Below are 27939 nucleotides of genomic sequence, written 5' to 3'. Positions count from 1 at the left end.
TTAGCCATCTTCAAGAATCGGCATTAAAACCCATCTCTTTATATCTTTATTTGACCCTCTAACTCTTGCAACTACATAACAACACACTGAAAACAATTCAAAACATCATAGAAATGTGCTGAAACTGTGTAGAAACGTTCTTTGACCTTTGACCCCAGGTGTGCGGCACCCCAGAGTACATCGCCCCGGAGGTGATCCTGCGGCAGGGTTATGGCAAGCCGGTGGACTGGTGGGCCATGGGCATCATCCTCTATGAGTTCCTGGTGGGCTGCGTGCCGTTCTTCGGCGACACACCAGAGGAGCTGTTTGGTCAGGTGATCACAGGTAAAGACAAAAATCTAGTCTCATGAATCTAAATAAAAAAGTGTACACAATGTAATAGATGTGTGTGTGTGTGTGTGTAGATGACATTGTGTGGCCTGAGGATGATGACGCTCTCCCCGCTGACGCACAGCACCTGATCTCATCTCTCCTGCAGACCAACCCGCTGCTCAGACTGGGCACAGGTGACGTCACACACCTCCAGTCATGTAACCCACTGTCACTAACTACACGCTGATGTGCTCTGACTGTTACAGCTGTTGACTTGGATTGAAGCTGTACTATAACACTGACCATTAGATGATCAATAACGATGATTAAAAAGGGTTATATCTTGGCAGAAGAATAGCTCAAAACTCAAACACTTTTGAACTACAGTCCTTTCGTTGACAGTATAACAAGTGAAAAGTTTCCAAAGACTTAACAACATGACAATAACATACCCTTGGATCACTCTAGCAACCACATAGTAACTACCTAAAAACTAAAACGCCTTAACAACACCCTAGCAATCAAGTAGAGCACCATCTATACTACCTAGCAATTTAGCAAACACATCGTAGCACGTTTAACACCACTCTGAACCACTGTTTAAAAATGTTTTTTCCCTTTTATAAATAGTTAATTTGATAGTTATCATTGACTGTCTTTATTCATATTTCTGCTGTTGGTCGACAGAGTCAGATGTTCTCCATGCTCTGAATTAAGACGTGTGTTTGTGCGCAGGTGGAGCATTCGAGGTGAAGCAGCATCCGTTTTTCTGTGATGTGGACTGGAGCAGCTTGCTCCGGCAGAAAGCCGAGTTCATCCCTCATCTGGAGTCGGAAGAAGACACCAGCTACTTCGACAGTGAGTAATGGATGGATGGATGGTGTGTGTGTGTGTGTATGTTTGTGTTGTTGGTGTTCATTAGTGAGTAACCCATCCATCTGTCTCAGCACGATCAGACCGATATCATCACGTTCACTCGTACGATGAAGACGACACCAATGACGATGAGCCAGTGGAGATTCACCGCTTCTCCTCCTGCTCGCCGCGCTTCAGCAAGGTGAGACCTAGATTCTGCTCTTTACACCACACCGAGGATTATGGGTAATGTAGTCCATTCAAGGACTCATCTAGTGCCTCTGAATCACAGGTGTACAGCAGCATGGAGCACCTGTCGCAGCTGGAGCACAAACCCGTGGTGACCCGTCGAGAGCCCAAAGCTCACAGAGAAGACCGCAGCAAGAGAGAAAGTCTGGGCAGCCTGACCCTCCGAGACAAGAGCTGGAGAACCAGATCTCCCGAGATGTAAGACAGACAGTACAACAACCCCCCAGAATAACCCAGGAATACATTAGTAACCACTCACAACACCTTAGAGCCCACCTAGCATCCATCAGAGCTGGGCAATAACTGTTTACGTGTAAATTGGATTACATTATCAGTTACAAGTACTTGTAATTGTAACACTGTAATTTTTTAAAATGCTTGTAATCAGAGTGCAGTTACTTGATTACACATTATTCACACAATAGCAATAAATTATTAAAGTCACTAGTCAGGTGGCGACATGGCATTTTAACACTAGATTTACAAAAATAATTTCAGGTTTAAGACTACTAACTACTGATGAACACATACATTTTTATCTTAAGTATCACTCAGTATGTTATTTAACCATGTTTATAGTTTTGAAAGGCTTATGTCATTCAAAATGCACAAATTCACATTATTTCTTATTTGCATGTAATGCAGTATACTACTTTAAATAATGTACAGGAATATCCTGTTTAAATCAATGTGATTCAGTTCAGATCAATGTAGGTCAAATCTGATCTAAAAGTTGTCTAAAAGTAGTCTGATTATAATTACCTAAAATGTTTAATGTAATTGATTACGTTACTGACTACATTTTTTGTCATGTAATTTGGAATCAGTAATAAGACTACAATTTGTAAGTAATATACCCAGCAGTGGCAACCATATAGTTATGACTTTTAAAACTACTTAAAACTGCCTAACAACTGGAAGGAATGCATTTAAATACATTCAAAATGCCACTGACCACTCAGAACAACCTACCAACACCAACGATTATTGTCAGAGAGACATAATCTTCACTAACACCCTCCATTTTGTTCTGCTGTCTCTGTAGGAAGCGTTTGTCATGCTCAGAGTTGTCTTTCACTGAATCAGACTCCAGTCCTCCTGGTGCGCGCCGGCGTTTCTCAGCACTGATGGACACGCACCGCTTCGCTTCTACGCTAGAGGGAGACGGTGACGTACACTCACGACAAACACCCATCAAAACCAGGGGCTTATCACTAGAGGGCGCCAGCGTGCCCATCTGCTCCGGACTGGTGGAGTCCAGCTCCACGGCGTCAGTGGGACATCCTGGAGGTTATTTGGTTTTCACTATAAACATAAATAGATTACTGTGTTCCTGGGTCTCAATCACTCATTGTGCCGTCCAGTGATGTCCCACCTTTTCATGTTTTATCTTCCTGTTTCTCAGATAAACTGCTGCGGCCTGCTGATGCCGCGGCTGCCACTCCCGCGGTTCCTCTACACATGCCAGACCCGTTTGTGCCTCGCGTCGGAAGTGACCTCGTGTTACGAAGAGCGCGACATCATCAGATTCCGACCGACAGTGAGAAACTTAGCGCGACTCGCTCTGGAACCAAAGTCATAAAGTCAGCCTCTGCCACGGCCCTGTCTGTCATCATACCTGCAGGTGAGGCCTCAGACACGATTCAGTTATTATTATTATTATCATTATTATTATTATAATTAGCAAAACCCAATAAAATCACAGCAATTCAACATTAAAATAACTGTACTATTTTCTTTTAGATTTTTGCCCTTTTTAGCTAATTTTTTATGTGTAATAGTAAAAAATACATTAATAATGATTAATAACTAAAAAAATATGTATTTAATATAATGTATTTTTGTTTCATGCATATTAAAAAAAAATACATTTACATGAAATATTTCAGTGTCTTAGGATATTTTAAGTTTAAAGATGTCAACAACTCAAAAAATTTAAACACTACTATAGTACACTCTTGAAAATATTCAGATTAACTGAAAAATCTATAAAATCGTAGTTTAAGTTTAAAGGGTTAGTTCTCCCAAAAATTTAAATTCTGTCATTAATTACTCACCCTCATATCGTCCCAAACCCGTAAGACCTCTGTTAATCTTCGGAACACAAATTAAGATATTAATGATGGAATCCGAGAGCTCTCTGACCCTCTGTAGACAGCAAGGGTACTACCACGTTCAAGGTCCAGAAATGTAGCAAGAAGATCTGTAAAATAATTTTCGTTCTTTGTCAGCCGCACCACCCAGAAACATTGTTTTTGTTCAAATACAATCCCAAACAACGTAGAAAAGGTATCCATATGACGTAGCTGACAAAGAACAGCATACGCTGTTTGTGTTCAGTGGATATTCTCCAAAATAGCGCTATAGGGTGATGCAGAGGAGACAAATTGTTGAATAAAGTTGTTGTTGTTGTTGTTGTTTTTTTGCGCACAAAAAGTATTCTCGTAGCTTGATGTCACATGGATTACTTTACCAATCCCCTTGGTAGTACCCTAGTTATCTATGGGAGGGTCAGAGAGCTCTCAGATTCCATCAGAAATATCTTAATTGGTGTTCTGAAGATGAACAGAGGTCTTATGGGTTTGGAACAATATGAGGGTGAGTAATTAATGACAGGATTTTAGAGTGAACTATCCCTTTAATGTATAAAAATACAACCCGAATTCCGGAAAAGTTGGGACGTTTTTTAAATTTTAATAAAATGAAAACTAAAAGACTTTCAAATCACATGAGCCAATATTTTATTCACAATAGAACATAGATAACATAGCAAATGTTTAAACTGAGAAAGTTTACAATTTTATGCACAAAATTAGCTCATTTCAATTTTGATTTCTGCTACAGGTCTCAAAATAGTTGGGACGGGGCATGTTTACCATGGTGTAGCATCTCCTTTTCTTTTCAAAACAGTTTGAAGACGTCTGGGCATTGAGGCTATGAGTTGCTGGAGTTTTGCTGTTGGAATTTGGTCCCATTCTTGCCTTATATAGATTTCCAGCTGCTGAAGAGTTCGTGGTCGTCTTTGACGTATTTTCTATAGGTGAAAGATCTGGACTGCAGGCAGGCCAGGTTAGCACCCGGACTCTTCTACGACGAAGCCATGCTGTTGTTATAGCTGCAGTATGTGGTTTTGCATTGTCCTGCTGAAATAAACAAGGCCTTCCCTGAAATAGACGTTGTTTGGAGGGAAGCATATGTTGCTCTAAAACCTTTATATACCTTTCAGCATTCACAGAGCCTTCCAAAACATGCAAGCTGCCCATACCGTATGCACTTATGCACCCCCATACCATCAGAGATGCTGGCTTTTGAACTGAACGCTGATAACATGCTGGAAGGTCTCCCTCCTCTTTAGCCCGGAGGACACGGCGTCCGTGATTTCCAACAAGAATGTCAAATTTGGACTCGTCTGACCATAAAACACTATTCCACTTTGAAATAGTCCATTTTAAATGAGCCTTGGCCCACAGGACACGACGGCGCTTCTGGACCATGTTCACATATGGCTTCCTTTTTGCATGATAGAGCTTTAGTTGGCATCTGCTGATGGCACGGCGGATTGTGTTTACCGACAGTGGTTTCTGAAAGTATTCCTGGGCCCATTTAGTAATGTCATTGACACAATCATGCCGATGAGTGATGCAGTGTCGTCTGAGTCCGTTACGCACAGAGATTTCTCCAGTTTCTCTGAATCTTTTGATGATGTTATGCACTGTAGATGATGAGATTTGCAAAGCCTTTGCAATTTGACGTTGAGGAACATTGTTTTTAAAGTTTTCCACAATTTTTTTACGCAGTCTTTCACAGATTGGAGAGCCTCTGCCCATCTTTACTTCTGAGAGACTCTGCTTCTCTAAGACAAAGCTTTTATAGCTAATCATGTTACAGACCTGATATCAATTAACTTAATTAATCACTAGATGTTCTCCCAGCTGAATCTTTTCAAAACTGCTTGCTTTTTTAGCCATTTGTTGCCCCCGTGCCAACTTTTTTGAGACCTGTAGCAGGCATTAAATTTTAAATGAGCTAATTAAGTGGATAAAAGTGTAAAATTTCTCAGTTTAAACATTTGCTACGTTATCTATGTTCTATTGTGAATAAAATATTGGCTCATGTGATTTGAAATTCCTTTAGTTTTCATTTTATTAAAATTTAAAAAACGTCCCAACTTTTCCGGAATTCGGGTTGTAAACATTACATGTACACAATGTGTACATTAATTAAATAATTATTTCTAGACAAACATTATCAAGCATTTCAATATATGTGGCATTGACATGAGCTTTTGTAATATTATGATGTTTGGTTTCATAGTTGAGCAGCATGGTACATCACCACAAGCCAGTCCCATGTCTCCTCGCTCCATCTCCTCCAATCCCTCGTCTCGTGATTCGTCTCCGAGTCGTGACTACTCACCTACTGTCAATGTCCTGCGCTCACCCATCACCATCCATCGCTCTGGAAAGAAGTATGGCTTCACCTTACGCGCCATCAGAGTCTACATGGGTGACAGTAACATCTACAGCGTACAGCACATGGTCTGGGTACGGACACATTCTGGAACATTCTTCTCATTTATAGCTAAAGAATGTGTTACAGGTGATGATTGACATTGCTTTTGTCCAATCACAGCATGTTGAGTGTGGCGGGCCAGCTCAGGAGGCGGGGCTTTGTGCTGGCGACCTTATCACCCATGTGAACGGGGAGTCTGTGCACGGATTGGTGCACACAGAGGTGGTGGAGCTCATTCTGAAGGTATGGTCATCACAAACACTTCTGACTGTTACTTTCTAGAGATATTACTAAACAAATTTAACATGGTTCACTGAATTTTCAGAGTGACAGCAAAGTAACAGTGACGACCACTCCATTCGAAAACACATCCATAAAGGTCGGACCAGCAAGGAAGCTTAGCTACAAAGCCAAGATGGCCAGACGCAACAAGAAGTCAGCCACAAAAGATGGACAAGAGAGGTCAGAAAGAGTGAATGCCTTCACATAATATACATATCTTCTATGTAAATGCTTTACTCATTTGCTTTACTCTTTCTCTGTCTGCAGTAAGAAGCGCAGCTCTCTCTTTCGTAAGATCACGAAACAGTCCAACCTGCTTCACACTAGTCGTAGTCTGTCCTCTCTGAATCGTTCTCTTTCATCTGGAGACAGTCTGCCTGGATCGCCCACACACAACCTGTCTGCTCGCTCGCCCACGCAGACGTACCGCTCTCCTCCAGACTCCGCCTACCTAGGTCAGAGCTCTTCCCACTGCTTTATTATCTATTAAAAATGCTTGTCAGATGTGGAATCTCATTGACTGTTTTGGTGGTGTCACAGTTTTACACTTTTAGTAAATTAGTTTTTCTAGACCAGCGTTTTTCCAGTTAAAAGCCGATGCTAAATTATAAATTCAACAATATTATTAATAAAAAAAAATAAACAATATTATTTTAGATAAATTGTAATTTTTTTAAATGGGTGAATAAAACAAGAAATATATTTTATATATGTACATGAATATCACTCATTATGTGATGGTTACAAAATAGCGCCTTTCTAGAGAAAAAATAATATGTGTAACATTGAGTTTTAATTAAAACTTTCGGCCTCATATCATGTACTTGAGTGACATTTGGCCAACTGAAGATAACATTTCTTGTCAAGTGTGGTCCCTCTTCTTTTCAAGCAGTTGTGCATTGAAATGACCTAAATTAGCTTTTGATATTTGGCTTCAGCCAGTGTTGGGTTTTTCGACTGATTGTGTGCCCTTTTCATGTTTCTTTGAGGTTCTGACCCGTTCTGTCCTTGTCCTCTCAGGCACCTCATCTCAGAGCAGCTCACCGGCGTCCAGCACACCAAACTCGCCTGCGACATCACAGCACATGCGGCCGAGCTCTCTTTACGGCCTATCGCCCAAACTCCACCGTCAATACCGTTCTGCTCGCTGCAAATCCGCTGGCAACATTCCTCTGTCTCCGCTGGCCCACACGCCATCCCCTACTTCATCTTCCCCACCTCCCATTGCTGGACACACTGTCGGCAGTTCCAACACTACCCAGGCCTTCCCTGCCAAGCTCCACGCCTCTCCTCCAATCACACGCCCCCGCCCCAAGAGTGCAGAACCACCCCGTTCACCTCTCCTCCAAAGGGTGCAGTCAGCCGAGAAGCTTGGCCCACCCCCTCCACCTTCATTTCCATCCTCCACATCTTCTGTGGGCTCGGACAGAAAAGGAGGGCTTTGCGTGTCCATGAGGAAGCATGGCTTGGAGGTTGTGCATGCCGATTACCGCCGGGAGTCGTTCCACTGTGAACATGCCCTCCAGAGCCTGATGGAGATCGAGGGCGAGAACACACCTGGGGCTCCGCCCTCTCCACCCGACCAGAAGCCAATACACACACCAACTCAGCTCACAATGACTCCAGTGAGGCAACTCGGGAGACAAGAATCGATAGCAGGAAGAGAGACCGAGGGGAAAGTGAGGCAGCCTGACTCAAGTGAAGCCGTTTTAAGGACGGTGTCAAAAAACTTTTCAGCAGCAACCACTTTGGATCCTAAATCCTCAACCCAGTTTGGTGAGCCACCTCAGGAGGAGAAAGTAGCCTCCAAGTCTTCTCAAGTCATCTCGACAGGGAAGGAGGCAGCCAAGGATGTGGGAAAGAGCGAATCACTTTATGCAATGGGATCTGGTCCCAAGGTTCCAGAACAAACGCCGGTTGTCCAGAGCTATGGAGCACAAGAACTCAAACCCCATAGTCTTCAAACCGATGGTCTTAAAGGGCTGGAAAATGGCAAAGACATGGGAAAGATTCCGGTGAAAGAGAAAACTGCACAGACAATGGCTCCAGAGGCAAGCAAGTCAGGCAAAGGACCTCTGACTATTGAGGGGACTGGACCTAGTTCTGCTGGTGTAATGAAAGTCTCAGCAGCATTTCCTGGCCAGTCCAAATCTATTGAAGAACGCGTTCAAACCCAATCGGGGTCAACCAGAGTCCCTCAAGAGGAAAGATGTCGTCTGGAAGTGGCTGAAGAGTCCCCAGCCTCTCCGTCTCCAACCGTCAGGTCGCCTTGCACAAGCAAATCACGTGCCGTATCTCCTGGTGACAGGTCCAGCTTTGTGACGCAGCTCACCAGTGTGGCTAAAACCGTTCTTGGGCCAATGAAGTTGGGCTCTCAGGATGGCGGGAAGACCAAGGACAGCTCCAAAACCAATGAGGACAAACGAGCAGCCACGTTGGGAAAGTCAGAGGCCTCGTCTGGGAGTCGCCGCGGGTTGACGGGAACATGGCCCGGTCCTGGATCATCAAAGCCTGAAAAGGCATCGAAGAGCTCTTCCAAGCATCCGTGATATTCTTAACAGATATGTTCTGTTCGGAACTTTAAATGGAATGCATTCCCTGTAATTGTCCAAATGCAGACTACTCAAAAGACTCTACAGCCATCAAACCAAGATATACAAAAAAAAACGTAAACAAGTAAAGGTGCTTCAAAATGACTGTTGTCAAATATGTTTGTTTGTGCATATGCCAGTATAAACCAGTATGTCTCTCTAGATGCATGTTATATGTATATTGTGAATAGAAGAGTAAAAAAAATAAGATGAAAAATGAAAGACCTAATGCTAGTGAACACTGCACATCCAATCATTGCTGCCTGGTCTGTAGAGGGCATGACATGTCATTCATCACCATATCAACCAATCAGTTTGTCAGATTTAGAAAGGAGAGGTAGTTAGTGTTTACCTAGTGACCAACACCATAGACTTTAAACAATCTCAGTCCAGTACCTCAGCTATACTGTTAAACTGCCAACAGTAGCGCTATACTAGAGACAACAGAATGCCTAACTAGAGGTTTGAGAGGGTTGCACTGGTGGAAAAGGGAAATGATTGTTGCACAAGGACAGAACCATGTGTATAAGTGGTTGTTTCTGCTGTCTTAATTACATTTGCACTGGAAATGCCCAGCAAAAAGGCAACATGAAATCAATTTACTTCGTAATGGATTGCTATGTTATTTAATCTGCATCCACCCTGACTAAGGTCTGTAGTCAAATAGCTACTTAGTAGGAAAATGCAATACTCATGCATTTTTGCTTTAAGGTGAAGACCTTACTCAGTGCATGTTTTGCAAGATTCTCCTTTCTGTCAAACAAATTTTATTGGACTGCCCAGCTTTTTATGTATGTAGAAAACTCTTTTATGAAGTGAACTCCCTTAAAGAGTTATTTAGTATAATTTTGCCAGAAAAAGTTTTAGAATTTTTATCATATATTAATGTAAACAATCTTGTGTAATGTAACTTGTGGTTGTTTGTTTGCTGGTTTTGATTGTATTTGTTATCCTTGTATTTTTATTTATTTATTTTTGCCATGAAAATAGCCTAAGATCCTGACTTGGCATTAAATAAAAATATACTACTACTAGTAGTAGGAAAATGCAGCCTTTTTATCGACTAGTTAGTGGAGTAATTTATTGCCAATTATCAAAATGGCAGTAATAAACAAAGATTTGGAAGCATGACCATTATGGAAGTAAATTGGTTTGCAGATATCGTTTCATGTTGACTTTTATGTGGATGAATTTAAATATCCTTGGAAAGAAGCAAGGAGAGTGTATATAGTTTTAATTTGCCACTCTGAGACTGGAGGGAAAATCTCAAAAATGACATTGCGAAATTATATTGAGATTATTAGATTAAGTCTATGAAAAATATCGGTCACTATGATGTCATTGTGTTAGATTATATATATATTATAGGCCAGTAAATGCACTGTGGATTATACACTTGAATTCTTACAACTCTGAAGAAGCCTGAATTATTCTTAAGTATATGCAGAAGAGTTCGTAAAAGTATGAGGTAGTACGTGTGTAGATGTGTCTCATTTTAATCCATTTAGGGCTTTTAATTCAATTTTGCTACATTGTGTCCAACTTTTATAGGAATTAATTACGTAGTAGGTTGACTTGTCTGGTGGTCTGCGAGAGATGCAAGATGTTCTGGAAGGGGCTTCATGTTACATGTGGAACTGATCCAATCTGTTTACACTTTAAATCACACGGTCACTCTCACGTTTGTGTGAACGTCTTTTTGGAGACTCTGTGTGTAGTGAATCTAGCGATATCTTAGGAGTGTTTGGTGCCACATTAATGCAATGATTTCTTCCAAATCAGCTGATGCTTGATCCCTGATTGACTATCTTCTGCCAATAAAGGACTTTACACTTTACCCAAATTTATTAACCCAACTATTTTCTTTGGTATTATCATGGATTTTTAGACATTGTACCATGATAATACCATTTTTGGACATACACTTTGAATAAACATGGATATGTTAAAATTCAGTGGTATCTATGATACATTGTGTATATCACGTAGCATCATTGTACCACGGTAACACCACGGTACTTTTTATGAGGATGTCATCTTTTATTTGTTTAATAATATTTGGGTACGGTGTAAAAACCCTTATTGTGTTTCCCGATTGATTTGTGCTGTGAACTGTGTGTATGTAGGATAGATCGTGTCAGTTTTCCGTCTGTGTTTAGATTCTGTAGGCATAGCGTTTGCCTGAGACACCGTTACTCACACAACAAGTACAAACAATGTTACAGAATGCACTTTATTGATTTATCTCTTTGTATTCATTTAATTGTTTAAAACTTTAGTTGAAAGTTTTTCACCGTTTGATTATTAAAAACTGCTGCTTTGCATAAATCTTCCTCAAACTGTTTTACCTGTGAATTTTTTTTGGTTTTGTATATTCACTTCTTATAGCATTGTTTATTTAAATTTTTTTATGATTTCTCACCTCAGGCAATGTTATAAACTAATGCAATTTAAAAAAAACAATATTAATAATAAAGTGCAGTAATACGAATTAAGCCAGTTGTTTGTTTTGTGTTGTCTGTCCACTTGCATGTGTTTGTAGATAAATGTTTAAATTATACATTAAATATTGGTTAGCAGGACTGGGGACTAAAAATTTCAAGATTATAGGTTAGGGTTAATTTAGTGCTAATTTAGTACCAGCTCATGTGGTGAGAGAGTTATTTCATATGATAGCAGTTAAAATAAGGTATAAAATATAATACTATAACTATATAACTTATATAACTATATATATTATATGTAATGTCAACAATCATAAAGTAATAGATGAGTCTGAACTAACTTACTGATAATTTAGCAGTAGTTTGAATGAATTTAACACAGATAAATCAATAAAGGTACAAACTCTTACCGTTTTATGTTGCCTCAGACCAAATGCTACATAATATGATAAAACCCAGCTTTAGTGATCTAGCTAGCTAATACTTATGAAGAAAGTGTACTGGTTCTACTTGCATAGTAACCCAGTTGACCAATCAGAGCGCTGAGGAACCAGACAGCCAATCAGAGGACAGATACGAACTCCGTTGCAGAGTGAAGGAGGAAAGGGGCGGAGTTACAGTCAGGCAGTGGCGTCGTGGTATATCTGTAACTTACTGCGCTAAGTTTCCAGCTAAAATCTTGCGTTTTTCACAATGGCATAACAGTTAAAGCTACTTCTAAGGTAAGGATTTGACCACGTTATTCAAATATAGTCTGCTTCGTGGTGAAAAGTGACCCGTCTTTTTATCCGAGAGGTAAATCTGCACGTATAAACATGATTTCCGCATCAACAAACCTCAGTCAACAACAAACTTGTAAATTCACTGTAACTCCCATTAGTTTACCATAGTAGTGCCACACTACAAGATGAAGATAAGCCGAAATCATCACGTGTTTTTAATGCATAAACACATAGTAGTTATCTAACACTTTTTATTACTGTAGTGTACTGTAGATGTGAGTTAGATATAATGTGGTTTAACATTTGCTTTGACACATTTGTCAGATAACTACAGTCACGTTGTTGTCACATGGCTTAGTGCTTTTCTCTAAAGAGCTGTGTTACACATTAACTGTTGCTCCACTGTCCCACAGCTTCACTATAACATCCGAGCATCTTGCATCCCTTCTCTGATTGGACAGCAGGGATTCAGAGTCTCCGGGCGTCATGGCAACAGTATCCCAGGGATCATGGATGTGAGTGATGAGTTTGACAGTGAGACGGAGGCCACAGATGACCTCGCGTCGTTTGAGGTGGTCAACCTGTCGAACCCGGGCCTGCTGGAGCTGGGCACAGACGCTGACGGACACGTCCAGGAGTCAAAGGACAGGACCAAGCTCAAAACAAAACTCATTTCAGCATGGAATAATGTCAGATATGGAGGTGTGGGATCAGTTTTTTTTATAAAAACCTATTTTTTGGTGTCTTTAACATTTTTATTTCTTGCAGTTTAAGTACTCAAGAAACATTTTATTATTACAAATGTTGAAAACAGTTCCATCCAGAATCCATGATATGTTTCAGTTCTAGGGATTCTTTGATTTACAGAAAGTTGAAAAGAACAGCATTTATTTGAAATAGAAAACATCTATATAACATTATAGATGCCTTAACGGTCACTTTTTATCAATGCAGTGCATCCTCTCTTAATATAACTTTACAATGCTGATCAAAAGTTTGGGGTCTGTAATATCTTTCAGATGTTTAAAGAAGACTCTTCTGCTCACCAAGGCTGCACTTATAGGAGCAGAATAAATATCATTATAAAAATAACTGTTTTCTCTGTGAATATATTGTAAAATGTAATTTATTTCGGTGATCAAAGCTAAATTTTCAGCAACATTACTCCAGTCTTCAGTGTCACATGAGCTTTCAGAAATCATGCAGATCTGCTGCCCAAGAAACATTTCTGATTATTGATGATGAAAACAGTTGTGTGGAAACTGATATATTTTATTTTTCAGGATTCTTTGATTATTTGCTGAATAGAAAGTTCATTAGAACAGCATTTATTTGAAATAGAAATATTTAGCGACATTATAAGTGCATTTATCGTCACCTTTAATCAATTAAATGTGTCCTTGATGAATAAAAGTATTAATTTCTTCCAGTATTTTAAACTGTAGTGTATGTATTTATGATTTATATATCAAAAGATAGCCGGTAGATTTCTAGCTGTTTGATAGCTCTACTGTTTTGACCTTGACCTTCCTCCCTCACTAAACGATGTTGAGATGTTGAGGTCAGGCTCCACTGCACACACTGTCATCTTAACACAGCTCTGTTTCTGTGCAGGCTGGTCTCTGAAGAGCAAGCCGCGTCTCAGTAAGAGCATCCCCGTGTGTCTTCTGGGACAGTCCTATCAGCTGAGCTACAGCGGTAAGCAGTGAGTGAGTGAAGGGTCGCTGTGTCATGTTTTTACTGTAAGTGTGTGTGTTTCCTCTCAGGAGAGCGGGAGAGTTTTCGGCGGGCGTTCTCCTCTCTGCTGTGGATGACCTACAGGAGAGGTTTCCCACCGCTGGATGGCTCGGCGCTCACGTCTGACGCGGGATGGGGCTGCATGCTCCGCAGCGCACAGATGCTGTTAGCTCACGGACTAATGCTGCACTCGATGCCCGCGGGTAAAGTTGAAAAAGTTGCACAGGTTTTAGTGTAAGATCAATTAATATTGGTCTGACTAAACTATAGACAGTACATATCAGGACAAAATATATAACCATTATTGACCCAGAAGAAATTCATTGTAATAGTAAAAAAAAAAAAAAAAAAAATTCATATTTTTAATATTGGATTAATTATTATGAATTAATGACATTACAAATGATTATAGATTATAAATGAAAATACACATAATTACAATTTTATTTATTTATTTAATTTTATTTATTTTGAACAGATATGTCCCTTTTTTAGGGAAGAGGATTAGGGTCAAGCAATAATAAAATAAATAAATAAAACAATCTCAAGATTAAAGTTATTATAATGTGAGATTAAACTCATTAAATCTCAAGAAAATTTTGGAAATAAAATGTTGAAATTAAACCTGGAGAATTAGATTTCGAGAATAAAGTTTTGGGAAAAAAAGTTGAGATAAAATGTAAAAAAAAAAAAAAAAAAAAAAGAGTAAAAATTTATATATATATATATATATATATATATATCAAAATTCAGCGTAAACAACATTTTGCATCATACTCACATGGAAAACAGTTATTTTAAGCAGTGCCGGTTTCTCCATTAGGGCGATTGGGTGACGCACCACCAAAGTGCGAAATGTTCTTTCACATTCAACCACAGTGTCATGCTAGCTTTCACTATTCTAGACTGTTTGTTCTGCCTCTAAATAGTCCAATCAGCGTTGAGTCGCATTTTGTGTAGTACCGCCCCTTTTTGGGCAATTTCTGTCAAACTGAGAATCGCCCCGAGTGCTCTCATAGACTTCCATTCAAAGATAATTTTTTTTCAAACTGCAGGCACTGCAATGCAATCTCAATGAGTTCCGGGAGGGCTAGCCCTAACGTGCTTTCGTCATCGTGCGTAACCTTAACTTGTGCAACCACTGGTGGGAACAGTGACATCCAATAATATTTAACAACAATTTTTAATTTTAACAACAAGAAAAAATGAAAACTTCTTTAATTTCTTTATCAAATGTGAGAGCATCGCGAGAGCATAACGGACATCGCATGGACAACTACAGGTGTCACCGAAATGCATCATCTCTCGGAGAAGGTGAAAAAACACGAAAGAGCAAAGATGCATATGGATAGTAGGGAGCAGTGTAATGTAAGGGAGAAATGTAATATAAGTGAGTAATGTAAGTAAGCAGTGTAATGTAAGTGAGTAATGTGATATAAGTGAGTAGTGTAATACAAATGAGCAGTGTTCTATAAGTGAGTTACGTAAACAGTGATTTATGTGACTTCAAATTTATGTCATACTTCACATTGGATTGGATTGCTTAAAGGAGATTAACATCGCTGCACTCACCGTGACATGAATCTAGGCCGTATGCTTTATTGTGAATATCATCGTGGGACCGGCGTGTGTGGAATTTAAGTGCGACTTTCTGGAGGATACGGTGAGAATGATCTGTCTCCTGCTGCTTCTTTTTGCCCTTTGGAATTTTACTACCTGTCCTCGCCACTCTCAACAGAGATCTCTTTGTTTCTCTGATATGGTCCGATCTTACTCATTTTCGGAGTTGCGGAGTATGAACTCCTCGGATCGTTTGTCAGATGGAATATACAATCATTGCGCTGCACTTGGAATTGCGCGTCGCCGTTATATTCATCGAGGGTCAAAGCGTTGATATTTTTGCAGCCGACAGACTGACCAGTCTGATAACAATGAAATACCAGTCATCTGGTCATCATACCGGCGCTCACCAGCTGGCGATAGTAGTTTGAAGCGGGACCATGGCAACATCTGCATACTAAAACGTACATCTCTTCTTCAGGAAAACATGGATAGCATCAACATTAAAATGGCTCTTATTTATACTCGTTCAATAGTGAACAAGTCTTTTATTCTCAACAACTTTTTTACATCACAATCCTTGGACTTTTTATTTATCACTGACATGTGGGTTAATCCTGGTGAACAAATGGCCTTGGGGGATCTGACACCACCAGGCTGCAACTTTCTAAATTCCCCACGAACTTCAGGACGTGGAGGCGGTGTTGCTACTGTTTTTAAGAACTCTTTTAAATGTAAAAGGCTGCCTATGGATACGTATTCCAGCTTTGAGGCCCAGCTGTTAAAAATTGAAATGATGATCCCTGTTTTTTGCGTACTCGTTTACAGACCTCCTAAATTTAATAAGGATTTCATACAACAATTTTCGGATTTCCTCTCTGGACTGGTATCTCGTGGTGACAGACTCATTATTGGGGACCTTAATATCCATGTATGCTGTCCATCAAAACCCTTGGTAAATGATTTTCTTTTGCTCACTGAGTCTTTAAACCTTGTACAATATGTTACTGATCCTACTCATAACAAGGGTCACACTTTAGACCTTGTATTTTCATATGGTTTCTCTGTGTTTAATTTGGAGATTCTAGATTCTGGAATTTCTGACCATTATTCATTCATATTTGAGTCTGTGTTTATCTGTCGCCGCCCTACATACGTTCAGCCTTCATGTAAATTAAGGTCTATCCATTCGTCTACTGCCAATCTTTTCTCAGAATTCTATCAAATGCATTTTTCGAATAATGTATCAATTGGGCTTGATACAGAATCTTTGGTAGAAGCTTTTAATGAGTCTTGTACATTCACACTTGATAATGTTGCTCCATTTAAGTTCAGGAGGATTAAGAGTGTCTCTCAGCCTTGGTTAAATGATGAAACTCGCGCTCTCAGGCAAGAGTGCAGAATAGCTGAGCGAAAATGGAAACGAGATAAGCTTCAAGTCTCTTATGGCATCCTAAAAGAATGTTTGACAACTTATCAGAGAGCTGTTAAGGATGAAAAAGCCAATTATTTTTCTACAGTGATCTCTGAGAATGCAAATAGACCGAAAGTTTTGTTTAAGACAATTAATTCGGTTTTAAATCCAACAGAAAACATTGTTCTGGAAGCTTCAAAAGAGAACTGTGAATTATTTCTACACTCTTTTATTCATAAAATTGAGCAAATCAAATGTGGAATTATACCTGTTCCATTTGATCAACCTCAAACTACTCCAGTTACCAGTTCTCTGACTAATTTCGAACTAGTTACATCAGAACAAATAGCAGACATAGTCGCTAAGCTGAAGTGTTCAAGCTATAAGCTGGATTCACTTCCTACACGTCTTTTTAAAGAAGTTTTTATGACACTTAATGCCAGTGTGACAGCTATTGTCAACAGCTCATTAGAAAATGGCATTGTGCCCAGTAGTTTTAAGCATGCAATTATACATCCCCTTTTGAAGAAAGCTTATCTGGATCCGGCAATACATGATAATTACAGACCGATCTCCAAATTTCCTTTTATGTCAAAGATTTTGGAGAGAGTCGTCTACTCTCAGCTCTACTCCTATTTAAATGCATTTAATATTTTGGATACATTTCAGTCTGGTTTCAGATGTTTGCACAGCACTGAATCTGCATTACTTAAGGTCACAAACGATATCTTATTATCTATGGATTCAGGTTCGCCAGTGGTCCTAGTTTTGTTAGATCTCAGTGCTGCGTTTGATGCAATTGATCATGATATTCTTCTGAAATGTTTAGAATGCATGGTGGGCATTCATGGGACAACCCTTCAGTGGTTTTCTTCCTATTTAAAAGAAAGGACTTTCTCTGTGAACATGGCCAATTTCTCTTCTGCTTCGTCTCAGTTAAAATGTGGTGTCCCTCAGGGGTCAATTTTGGGACCCCTGTTATTTTCATTGTACATGCTTCCTCTGAGTTCCATCTTTCAGAAGTATAGTATATCTTATCACTGCTATGCCTACGCCTCCCAATTTTACTTTCCCATGAATATAGACAAGAACCGTGCATCTAACAATGCATTAAATTGTTTTAAAGATATAAAACAGTGACTGGCAAATAACTTTTTACAATTAAATGAAAGCAAAACGGAAGTCCTGATTCTTGGATCCTCCTTGTCCAGTCAACCTGGACTAGTCGTTGAACTAGGCCCGTTAGCATCGAACATACAAGACCCCGTGAGGAACCTTGGAGTAATTTTTGACTCCTCCCTTCTTTTCAACAAGCAGATTAGTGCCGTTGTAAAATGCAGTTTTTACCAACTGAGACAAATTGCTAATATTAAATCTTTGCTTTCCCCTTCTAACTTGGAAATTGTAATCCAATCATTTATTACATCTAGGTTAGATTATTGTAATTCACTGTACAGTGGCTTGCCCCAAAATGCATTATCTCGTTTACAACTTGTTCAGAATGCTGCAGCCAGACTGTTACTTGGATTAAGGAAAAGGGATCACATTACTCCAGCGCTGAGAAATTTACACTGGCTCCCGGTCAAATTTAGGGTGGATTTCAAAATTTTGATGTTTGTTTACAAAGCATTATCGGGCCTCGCTCCCAAGTACATCAGTGATCTTTTATATCCTTACTCTCCGACTAGAGCACTAAGGTCCTCTGACCAACTGTTACTGACGGTTCCTCACTGCCGCTATAAATCTAAGGGTGACCACGCTTTTTTGGTGAGGGGTCTGAAATTGTGGAATAGTCTTCCTCTCTATGTGAGGTCATCTTCATCTTTAGCCATTTTTAAGTCGTCCTTGAAGACATAACTGTTCTCTGTAGCCTTTGAATAGATTATAAGTTATGTGTTGATGTTGATAGTTTGTTGATAGTTGATTGTTGATAGAATCTGTTTTTAAAATTATTATTATTTTTTTTTAAATTCTTTTGTAAAGCACTTTGGCTCAACCTCTGTTGTTTTTAAATGTGCTATATAAATAAAGGTTGACTTGACTTGACTTATTAAACTGAAATCGAAGTAAAAAGTTTTTTTGGAAAAACCACATCCTGGCGTCAGTCTTCATTTGCTGCTGAATTGTTAACACGCATATAGAAACATAAGGAGAGCAAGAGATTGATTCTCAATGTCAGTTTCTTTTTAATTAATACTATAGTAGTTCAGTTCCCTTTACATATTTAACTAGCCATTAATTTATCAATTGAATGGGTGACTTATCCTCATTAATCATGCAAACATTTGCCCCCCCTGAGAGAATTGGCAGGAGCCGCCACTGGTTTTAAGTTATGCTATACTTGCACAGTTGCTAACTGCGTATTATGTACAAAAATAAGAGCAGCATTAATCTGGTCTGTATTGACTCTCTTCAGGCTGGACGTGGCCTGTGACGCATCATCAGACCAAAGATGACCTGGAGGTGGTGGACGCTCACGTGCTGGACGGTTCCCTCAGAGAGAGCCGGCGCGACTCAGGAAAGCATCGCAGACGCAGTCTGGGAACCACGCTAGACTGTGAGACTCACGAGGAGCAGACTCACAGGAGGATCGTGTCCTGGTTCGGCGATCTGCCCTCCGCCCCGTTCGGCCTGCACCGGCTGGTGGAGTTGGGCAGGGCCTCTGGGAAGAAAGCGGGCGACTGGTACGGACCGGCCATCGTGGCCAACATACTGCAGTAAGTGAACCATGCAGTGGGTTAAAGCACAGGGGGACTTAATGAACTGATCTGAGAACACGTCTTCTACATGCATACATGTGAGGAAATATGAATGTGATTGGATGAGCTATATTTGAAGCCAATATACTATCACCTGTGAACACAGATCTGGACACTATATTAAAGGGTTAGTTCACCCAAAAATGAAAATTCTGTCATTACTCACCCTCATGTCGTTCTAAACCTGTAAGACCTTCGTTCATCTTCAGAACACAAATTAAGATATTTCTGATGAAGTCTGAGATCACTTTGACCCTCCCATAGACAGCCGAGGCTCAGAAACAAATAAAATAGTCCATGTGACATCAGGGGTTCAACCGTAATCTTACGAATCTACAAGAATATTTTTGTACGCAAAGAGAAAAATAAACATCTTTATTCAGGATGTGAGAGAAGGGGGTGTGATCGGTAAAGGTCCTCGTTCCATTTTCATTTGAAAGTTTTAGCAATGTTTTAGATATTTTTAGTATTATTTTGTTGATTTAGTTACATTCTTTTTATTTTTATATTTTCCCTTTTAATTTTAGTAAACATTTTAGATATTTTTTAACTATTTTTTATTCTTTTTCTTTAAATACTGTATGTCTATTTAGTGCTATCATTTTTATTACAGTTTGTTTTTTTTAAAAAATGTTTTTTTGTTTCAAAAAAGATTTTAGCAATTTTATTGCTTTTTTATTGTCATTGTCTCCTTAGCTTTCAATTTTAGTGCAATTTTTATATTTTATTTTTTCAGTAGTAGTGTTAGTAAATGTGAAATTTTTATTTCGTCATTAAGTAAATGTTAATATTATACTTTATTTTATTTATTTTAATGTTGAAATAATATAATTTTTGTTTAGTAAATGTTATGGTAAAATCACTGTAATGCACAGCATTTCATAGCGTATTGCTGGCATTTATATATTTCAGTAATGTCATATGCAACATGAGAAAAACATGAGAAATGAATATCCTTTAAGAGTCCTTTCGGTGATGGTTGAAGGTAAATGTTTGTGCGTTTGTGTGTTTCAGGAAGGCTGTGGCAGCGTCCGAGGTGTCCGATCTGGTGGTGTACGTGGCACAGAACTGCACAGGTCTGTCAGTCATGATTTAGCAGTGAATCCTGGTCAGTTTTAGGTCCCCCGTTTTTTCTCATCTGGACACTCTGGTCTTTATTTTTGCAGGAAATTACCTGCAAATTTGGCACAAACCGAAATAATCATGGATCATTTGTGAACAGGCTGTAACTCCTCAGCACTAAATCTCTGTGTTTCTCTGTAGTGTATGTTGGAGACGTGTTAAACCTGTGCGGGACGTCCCGTACAGATCTCTCAGCGAGCTGCAGGTCTGGCTGGAAGTCGCTGGTTCTGCTGGTGCCTGTGCGTTTGGGCTCTGATATGTTGAATCCGGCTTACACCCGATGTGTCAAGGTGTGTTACGAGACACACACAGACGTGAAGTGGTGCTGTTGTGATTGTCTGAGCTCATGTTTTCTCTCTGTGTGTGTGTGTGTGCAGAGGTTGCTGGAGCTGCGGTGCTGCATGGGAATCATCGGAGGGAAACCCAAACACTCGCTGTTCTTCGTGGGATTCCAGGGTGAGTCACATGACACACGTTTGTGTTTGTAATGTGTAACGAATCACTCAGCGTCTGGATGTTTGTGGTTTCTGTGTGCTTCATACAGATGATCAGCTGATCTATTTGGATCCTCATTACTGTCAGGCTGCTGTAGACGTCCAACAAGACAACTTCCCTTTAGAGGTGAGCCCATATCTAAAGAAAACACCTCCATTTCTCTTTTACAGGGTTATTATAATTAACTGAAAAAACAAACAAACAAACATTAATTGAACTAATATATAATACAGTAAACTTATTTGAGTTCGTTTTTTTTGTTTTTTTTACTAAAATTTCTAAAACAAAAACTGAATTAGTAATAAAAAATATACATATAAAAAAGGAGTACTGGTAAATGGAAAAAAACTGCACAAAATTTAAAATAAAAAATTTGCAAATCAGAAAATGAAAATAATATTTATAAGTTAATGCTTATGTTTGAGCTCTATATGTTTATTTTTTATTTAACTAAGAAAAATATTAATCATATATATATATATATATATATGTATATATATATATTTGTTTTTTTTTTGTTTTTGTTTTTTTTATCTGCTTTATTGCAGATAGTGTCCAACTCAACATATTTTTATATTTGTTTACATTTCTAAAATGACTCAAACAAAAACTAAAATAGAAATCAAGAACTATACATAAAATACATAAAACCTAATATAAATGACAAAAACATGGAACAAAATTCCTTACAACTTAAACTAAAATTTAAATTATAATATGTAAACTTGAAAATATAAAAATGATAACTGATTCAAAATATTAATCAAAACTATATAAGTATATAAATGCCTCCACTTTTTGAATACAGGTTTAGAGTTGACTAAAATGTCAATAATTTAATTGATTAAAATGAAAAAAAAAAAAAACTTATTTGATTTTAGCTAGTTACCAAGGCAACATTTCAAATTTTCAACTTAATTAAAATTTGCTGAAATGCAATATAATAATAAAAAAAATATATAAACACGTTAGCTACCCTCGAGTAGAGGTTTTTCTAGTTGACGAGTAGTCATTCATTTGAAGCATAAGTCAACTAATAATACGTTTATTAATTAACCATTAACCATTTAAATAATTATAAACACATATTTCTTGATTAACACCAGATTGAGCATCCTTGTAAAGTTGCTGTTACTAATATATTTCAGATGATAAGCTTTGAATTAATGTGCATTGTAAAAAGCGCTATACAGATAAATTTGAATTGAATATATAAATGCCTCTGTTTGTTGTCTCTGGGTGCAGTCGTTTCACTGTAAAACTGTCAGGAAGATGCCGTTTAACCGCATGGACCCGAGCTGTACGGTGGGTTTTTACGCCAGAAGCAGAGCGGATTTCCAGGCTCTGTGCTCAGACGTCACTAAGGTGAGAGGAAGACAAGCACATGCTACAAAACAAAAGCTTTTTCTGAATATATTATTCATCTAAATTCCTGCAATATCTACTACTTGCCCTCCGTCTTTCCTTTGATGGACAGGCTCTGACATCATCCGATGAGAAGTACCCCATCTTCACCTTTGTGGAGGGTCATAGTGAGGAGGAGATGAGCTGTACGTCAGACTCATTCACTCACATGGAGTTCAAAGACAGGCCAGGCCGAATCAAAAAGAAAAGCTGTTTGGAGGAGTTTGTGCTCCTGTGATGCACAGACTCTATTTCCTGTTTGGTGCTCCAGTACTTCCTCCAGTTTCAGTCATGTGATCAAAACTTCCACACTCACTTGGAGTATTTTGTCTGTCTAGAACATGGGTGAATGTAGGTGCTTTTGCTCTTTGAGTGTTTTTTTACAAACTGCTGCTGTTATTTTCTTGTTTTTCTGTAGTTGTCGTGTGTAAAGGCACCATACAGGAGGATGTGAAGAGTTCGCTGAGCAGGTGGCTAAGCAGATTACATGTGTTTGGTGTGATGTTAATGACAGCAGACAGTGAGGCTCTCAGACAGACGAGGTGCAGACGTTACTCTTTGACAGGCAAACATGGGATTTGGCTGTTGTAAACACTGTGATTTAGTATCGTTTTATCTGCATTTTGCTGTTTGTCTAACTACTGTATAAACTGAGAGCTTTTATTTTCATGTTAATTTTTCAAAGATAAAGTAAAATATTTTATATCAACCCTTTTTTTTGTCGGTGTTCTGACGTAGATTTCTACCCAAATTCTTAAGACGTATGTTTTCATTACCAGTACTTTTGGGGTGTTTATTTTTCTGTATTTTTGTTATTCTTAGAGTTGATTCTCAGAGTTTTCTTTTTTTATATATACAGACCAATTTAACTTCCCTGGTTAAGCATCAAAACTGCTGTTAACACCAGCAACTACTGACAATCAGTATCAATTAACAAATATCAATTCAAAATTAGTTATAGTATAACCTGGTCTTTTTATAAATACATAAATCCAATGTATTTGTATTTTACTCCTTGAGATATATTTATTTTTTAATGTATATTGATTATTTATTTATTTATTTATGATTTACCCCCTGCAGTCCCCTTTTGCCAAAATTAAAAAATAGACATGAACAGCATCTCAAGTCATATTTGCAACTGGGAAACTTGTAGAAAGTTTTGATACCTGACTTTCCATGCCATGAACTTTGAACATGCAAGAAGAAAGAAATATTTAAAGGGTAACCGCTATGTTTTTTCCCCACATCTTCTACTTTTCTTTCACTTGCCATTACAGCCATCTATATTTACTTATATAAATAACTCTTTGATGCATATTGTATTGTTTCACCTAATGATAACAGCATGTATTTGATTGAAACTTTTGAATCTTTGGTAAATGTGTATAATTGTGCAGTTAATGTTTATATGGTTGTCAAAGAATGGGACGCTGCATTTAATTCAAAATTAATTGGATTTTCATTAAAACTCTTCAGAATATTTTTGCTTTTTCCCAAGAAATAGGCATGAATGAACCAGGTGTCCTCCATGGTTCCTATTCTTCCCAACAATAAAGCACTTAAATGCAACAAAGTTATAATTCTGTCTTAAAAATTGGGCAGTAGGAAATTCCCAGTTACATGTGAAGGAAGCCTGAAAGTGACCCTCGGCAGAATTGGACACCCATGGTTTACATCAAAGGCTGTTAGAGTAGTACAGGTAGCTAATGGTTATCACAGTGCAGATCTTTGTGCAAATGCAAGTTAATATGTTTCTTCATCAGTTTCATGTTTAGGTCATCGATGTAGACCATGGTTCCCAATCCTTGTCTTAAATTACCCTCAACTCTGCACATTTTGTACGTCTTCCTAATACAGTGGTGTCCAGTCCTTCTCCATATAGAGCCACTGACCTGCGTTTAGCTCTAACTTTAATAAAACACCTGAACCAGCTAATCAAATTCTTCAGGATCACTCGAAACTTCCAGGTAGATGTGTTTTTAGCTAAACTCTGCAGAACATTGGCTCTCCAAGAGCAGGATCACTGGACACCACTGTCCTAATGAGAAGCACCTGTTCCAGATCATCAGTTTGATATTAAAAACTCCAAGAAATGGTTGTGTCAGATGAGAGAAACATCCAAAATGTGTATTGTCTGGGGATCTCTAGGACATAGGTTGGGAACCACTGATGTAGACCACCGTTTGGGCAAGGAGTGTTGTTATCCTGTTTCATCCAGGACTTGCATTTTAATGGTGCGATGGTCCATCTTATTTCAACTCCACCAGACTTGTTCTGTGAAGAGTTGATGGAGTCCCATTAGTAAAGACCAGGCCTGGGACCGTTGAGTCCCCACCTGGCCCAAGGTTTCAGTCAGCTGGAGCGGCTCTCATATCTCTACCATACTGCTTGAGTGATACTGAAGCTCAGGAAGCATCATCCGAATGCAGAACCCTTGATCCTGTAGCGACAGGTTCCCCTGCACCTCATATCCCAAAATAGTGGCCGTCTCCTCCTGCCATGGGCGCAGCAAGTCCTCCAGCTCTCCCGGAGGAACCTCAGCCCTGGATACACATTTCCATCTTGCATCCTCAGTAAAGGCCCTGAGTCGTTCCAGCTCTGCTTTCAAACTTTCCATCCCGAACTGAGCCGCCTTCTCCCATAACACCTGCACAAAGAAGTCGTAGAGTAGCGTGTCCAGCACGTTCCATGATCGCACCTTTGCCTGCATGTTCTCATCCAGCACTGTCACGCTGTTGCCTGCATGAACATTGAGCCGAAAGTAAGCCAAATCCTCATGCTCCAGTCTAAGAAGAGCCCCCAGGAGAACCAGGGACTCATCGAAGTGCTCAGCGATCATCACCAGGTGAAACGCTTCCTCCAGTTGTGCCAAGTCCTCCGGCCATGAGCCGTTCCACTTCTGGTGGTTGAGCCCCATGTCAAAGCTCATTGGGTTCTTGGCAAGACCATTCCTAGGTTCCTTCGGGTCCCAGAAGATCTCCGGAGAGTCCAGGAACACAGAGAGTGCAGATTTACCTTCGCTGGAGGCGGCTCGATGCGCAGTAAAGAACGCTGGGACGGTGGAGGTGTAGTACCCAAAGACTGACTCAGAGGTCTTGATTGGGTCTCGCAAGACCGTGATGAAGACAGCATTATGGGGCATCACCTTCCTCACCTCCCAAAGGTCCAAACGCATGTGACTGCAGAGCAAGTCAAACTGAGATGAACCCTCTGGCAACTCGTCCACAAATGCCACTCTGAATCTGAGACAGAGAGAGAGCAAGAGTGAAGAACTTGTTTGGTCTGAAGAATGAGGTCAAGAATATGTTGTTAATGACTGACTGACTTGATCCATCCACCCTAAACTCTCGGAAAAAGTGCAAAAGATGTCACTGTAGCAGTACCCTTTCAAAAAAAAGTGCATATTGGTGCCTTAAAGCCAGGGGTTTTCAAGCACCTGTCAAGTGGGGTGTGAGCATCAGTTAATTCAGAGACATTCCATTGAGGATTTATGAATATGATTTAGCAAACCTTTAACCATCCACTAGGGGGCAATCTGACTCCCACCTAGTCACCAGTTAGAGCAGAGTTGGCTTGAGTATCAGTCACGCTTATTGACAGTGTAAGACAGGGATCCTCAAATCTGGCCCACGAAATCCACTTTCCTGGATAGTTTAGCTATAACCCTAATCAAACACACCTGAGCATGCTAATCATTGTCTTTAGCATAAGGTAGGTGAATTTGATCCAGGTTGAAGCTAAACTCTGAAGCTTATTGGCCCTCCAGGACAAGATTTGAGGTGTTGGGTGGGTCAAAATTAATGTCAAAATTAATCACTCAATTCATAAGTAGCTGTGTATGCCAAATCCAATTTGCAAGCAACATATCAATTGTATTAAGTATTTCATTACATTACTATAGTTGATGTGTTTTGGAGGCCTTTATGGATTGATTAATCTTGGTCATTTGGTGCCTTAGATTGATTAGCTTGGTCCAGTTTAGCACCATTGTGAAATAGACTCACCACCTGTTGTCTTTGACCCAGAATATTCACTAATAAAGAGTTTTCAGCTACTTAAGACCAAAAACAGCAGCAGCAGGTCATGCACTTCTATAAGACCCTGCACCAAAATACCTCTGAGATGACTGGAAAAAATTAATGGAGTACTTTAGCATGTAATTACTGAAACATTGTGTGATGTGCATCATGCGCTGTGCTCATTTTACCTGTCTGGGTAGTTAAACTGGTACGTGCGGGAGGGAAAGGCGAAGGTGGCGCTCTCTCGTTCCCCGAGTCGAAACAGGATGTTCTGCACAGTGCTGCTGCCGGTCCGGTGTGTCTTCAGGAAGAGCATGGGTGGATGTGCCCTCCTCCGCTCGGCTCTGGCTGTCGGTGTGTGTTTGGGCGGTTGGTGTGTGTTTGGAGTAAGAGGTGATGTGTGTTTCTCGGCAGCCCTTCTCTGGTTCTTTCTGTCTGCTGCAGGTCTCAGATCATAGGTTCTGTAGGAGAAACATCTGATTAGATGCCTTCTCCTTTGTGTTTTAGTTAAATATAATGCTTTGTAAGTCACTGGATAAAAGCATCTGCCAGATACTACTATGGTTTTTATTCATATTTTGAATGCATTTTTTAATTTTCCCTTTTTTACTCTTAATTTTACTTACATTTTTAGGTTGTTATTTTTATTACTTTTTAAATATGTATCTACATTTATGCATTCAGCAGACGCTTTTATCCAAAGCGACTTACAATGCATTCAAGCTAACAATTTTTCTCCTAACCTGTTCCCTGGGATTTGAACCCCCAACCTTGCACTTGCTAACACAATGCATACCACTTGAGCTACAAGAATACATCTATCTATATAGTTTTATTCATTTCTGTTTTAGTATATCAAGCTAAACTAAATGGAAATGAAAAAATGTTTCCTTAAGCAACTAGCTGATATAAAATAAGTTTAAGTTTATTTTCTATTTTATTTCAGTTATTGTTAATTTTCCTGTAATGGTATTTTGTATAGTTAACTCTAATGCATTGTAAGTCATTTTGAATTAATGCATCTGCCAAATGCAACTAATATTCAGAAAATATTATGTTTTTAGTAATATCATGAATTGATTCATTAATGGATTTTTTTATTATTTAGGTTTTAACGGATAATAATAAGCTTGCTGAGAACCCAGCATGACGCTTAAGCGATGCCAGGAGGATCATGGGTGCAATCCTTGTCAAATGCTAATGTAACCTTATTTAATTGGTTTAGTTTTCTGCTAGTGAAGTCTCTCACCTGTTGGTGTGCAGTGAGCGTGTGGCCAGGAGCGAGAGGAGCAGTGTGAGCACTAACACCAGCAGTAAAGCGATCACCCGGTGCCTCCACAGCCAGCGCAGACCCGTCTGGACTGACAGTGGCCTGTCTGTGATGTTAGGATTGTCTCTCACGGCCTCCTCTCACCCCTTTAATCCTGTAGAAACACACACACACACTGATGGTCCTCAT

General features: G+C 39.3%; 2 protein-coding genes and 1 pseudogene across 4 annotated transcripts in view; 2 read left to right on the top strand and 1 right to left on the bottom strand.

The window, feature by feature from the left end:
• mast1b (microtubule associated serine/threonine kinase 1b) overlaps positions 1–10737 on the top strand; it is a 27773-nt gene extending 17036 nt beyond the window's left edge. For all 3 annotated transcript variants that reach the window (XM_059562227.1, XM_059562218.1, XM_059562238.1), the window contains 12 exons: positions 159–324; positions 405–506; positions 1048–1170; positions 1260–1369; positions 1460–1614; positions 2462–2706; positions 2822–3040; positions 5731–5960; positions 6049–6171; positions 6254–6390; positions 6478–6665; positions 7231–10737. In XM_059562227.1, the coding sequence (XP_059418210.1) occupies positions 159–324; positions 405–506; positions 1048–1170; positions 1260–1369; positions 1460–1614; positions 2462–2706; positions 2822–3040; positions 5731–5960; positions 6049–6171; positions 6254–6390; positions 6478–6665; positions 7231–8759 (3327 nt within the window). In that variant the 3' untranslated portion in view covers positions 8760–10737. The remainder of the gene's footprint in view (positions 1–158; positions 325–404; positions 507–1047; positions 1171–1259; positions 1370–1459; positions 1615–2461; positions 2707–2821; positions 3041–5730; positions 5961–6048; positions 6172–6253; positions 6391–6477; positions 6666–7230) is intronic.
• Positions 10738–11858: 1121 nt separating this feature from the next.
• LOC132153054 (cysteine protease atg4da-like) lies at positions 11859–23167 on the top strand. Its single transcript, XM_059562205.1, has 12 exons — positions 11859–11967; positions 12429–12669; positions 13582–13665; positions 13734–13907; positions 19095–19395; positions 20452–20513; positions 20701–20849; positions 20937–21015; positions 21104–21180; positions 22300–22419; positions 22532–22794; positions 22827–23167. Exons 2-11 carry the CDS (start codon positions 12477–12479, stop codon positions 22694–22696), a joined length of 1404 nt encoding a protein of 467 aa, XP_059418188.1. The 5' UTR covers positions 11859–11967; positions 12429–12476; the 3' UTR covers positions 22697–22794; positions 22827–23167.
• Positions 23168–24809: 1642 nt separating this feature from the next.
• On the bottom strand, positions 24810–27939 carry LOC132142265 (galactose-3-O-sulfotransferase 4-like; annotated as a pseudogene).

The sequence above is a fragment of the Carassius carassius genome, chromosome 1 (assembly GCF_963082965.1).
Source record: "Carassius carassius chromosome 1, fCarCar2.1, whole genome shotgun sequence".
Lineage (NCBI taxonomy): Eukaryota > Metazoa > Chordata > Actinopteri > Cypriniformes > Cyprinidae > Carassius > Carassius carassius.
The sequence above is the reverse complement of the archived record's forward strand: the minus strand, read 5'-3'. Positions and strand labels throughout refer to the sequence as shown.

Excerpts from the sequence above, each read along its gene's own strand:
- LOC132153054 (XM_059562205.1), top strand. The coding sequence starts at position 12,477 with ATGGATGTGAGTGATGAGTTTGACAGTGAGACGGAGGCCACAGATGAC. Across the intron at positions 20,514-20,700 it reads CGTGGCACAGAACTGCACAG|TGTATGTTGGAGACGTGTTA; the intron begins GTCTGTCAGTCA and ends GTTTCTCTGTAG. Across the intron at positions 21,181-22,299 it reads AAGACAACTTCCCTTTAGAG|TCGTTTCACTGTAAAACTGT; the intron begins GTGAGCCCATAT and ends CTCTGGGTGCAG.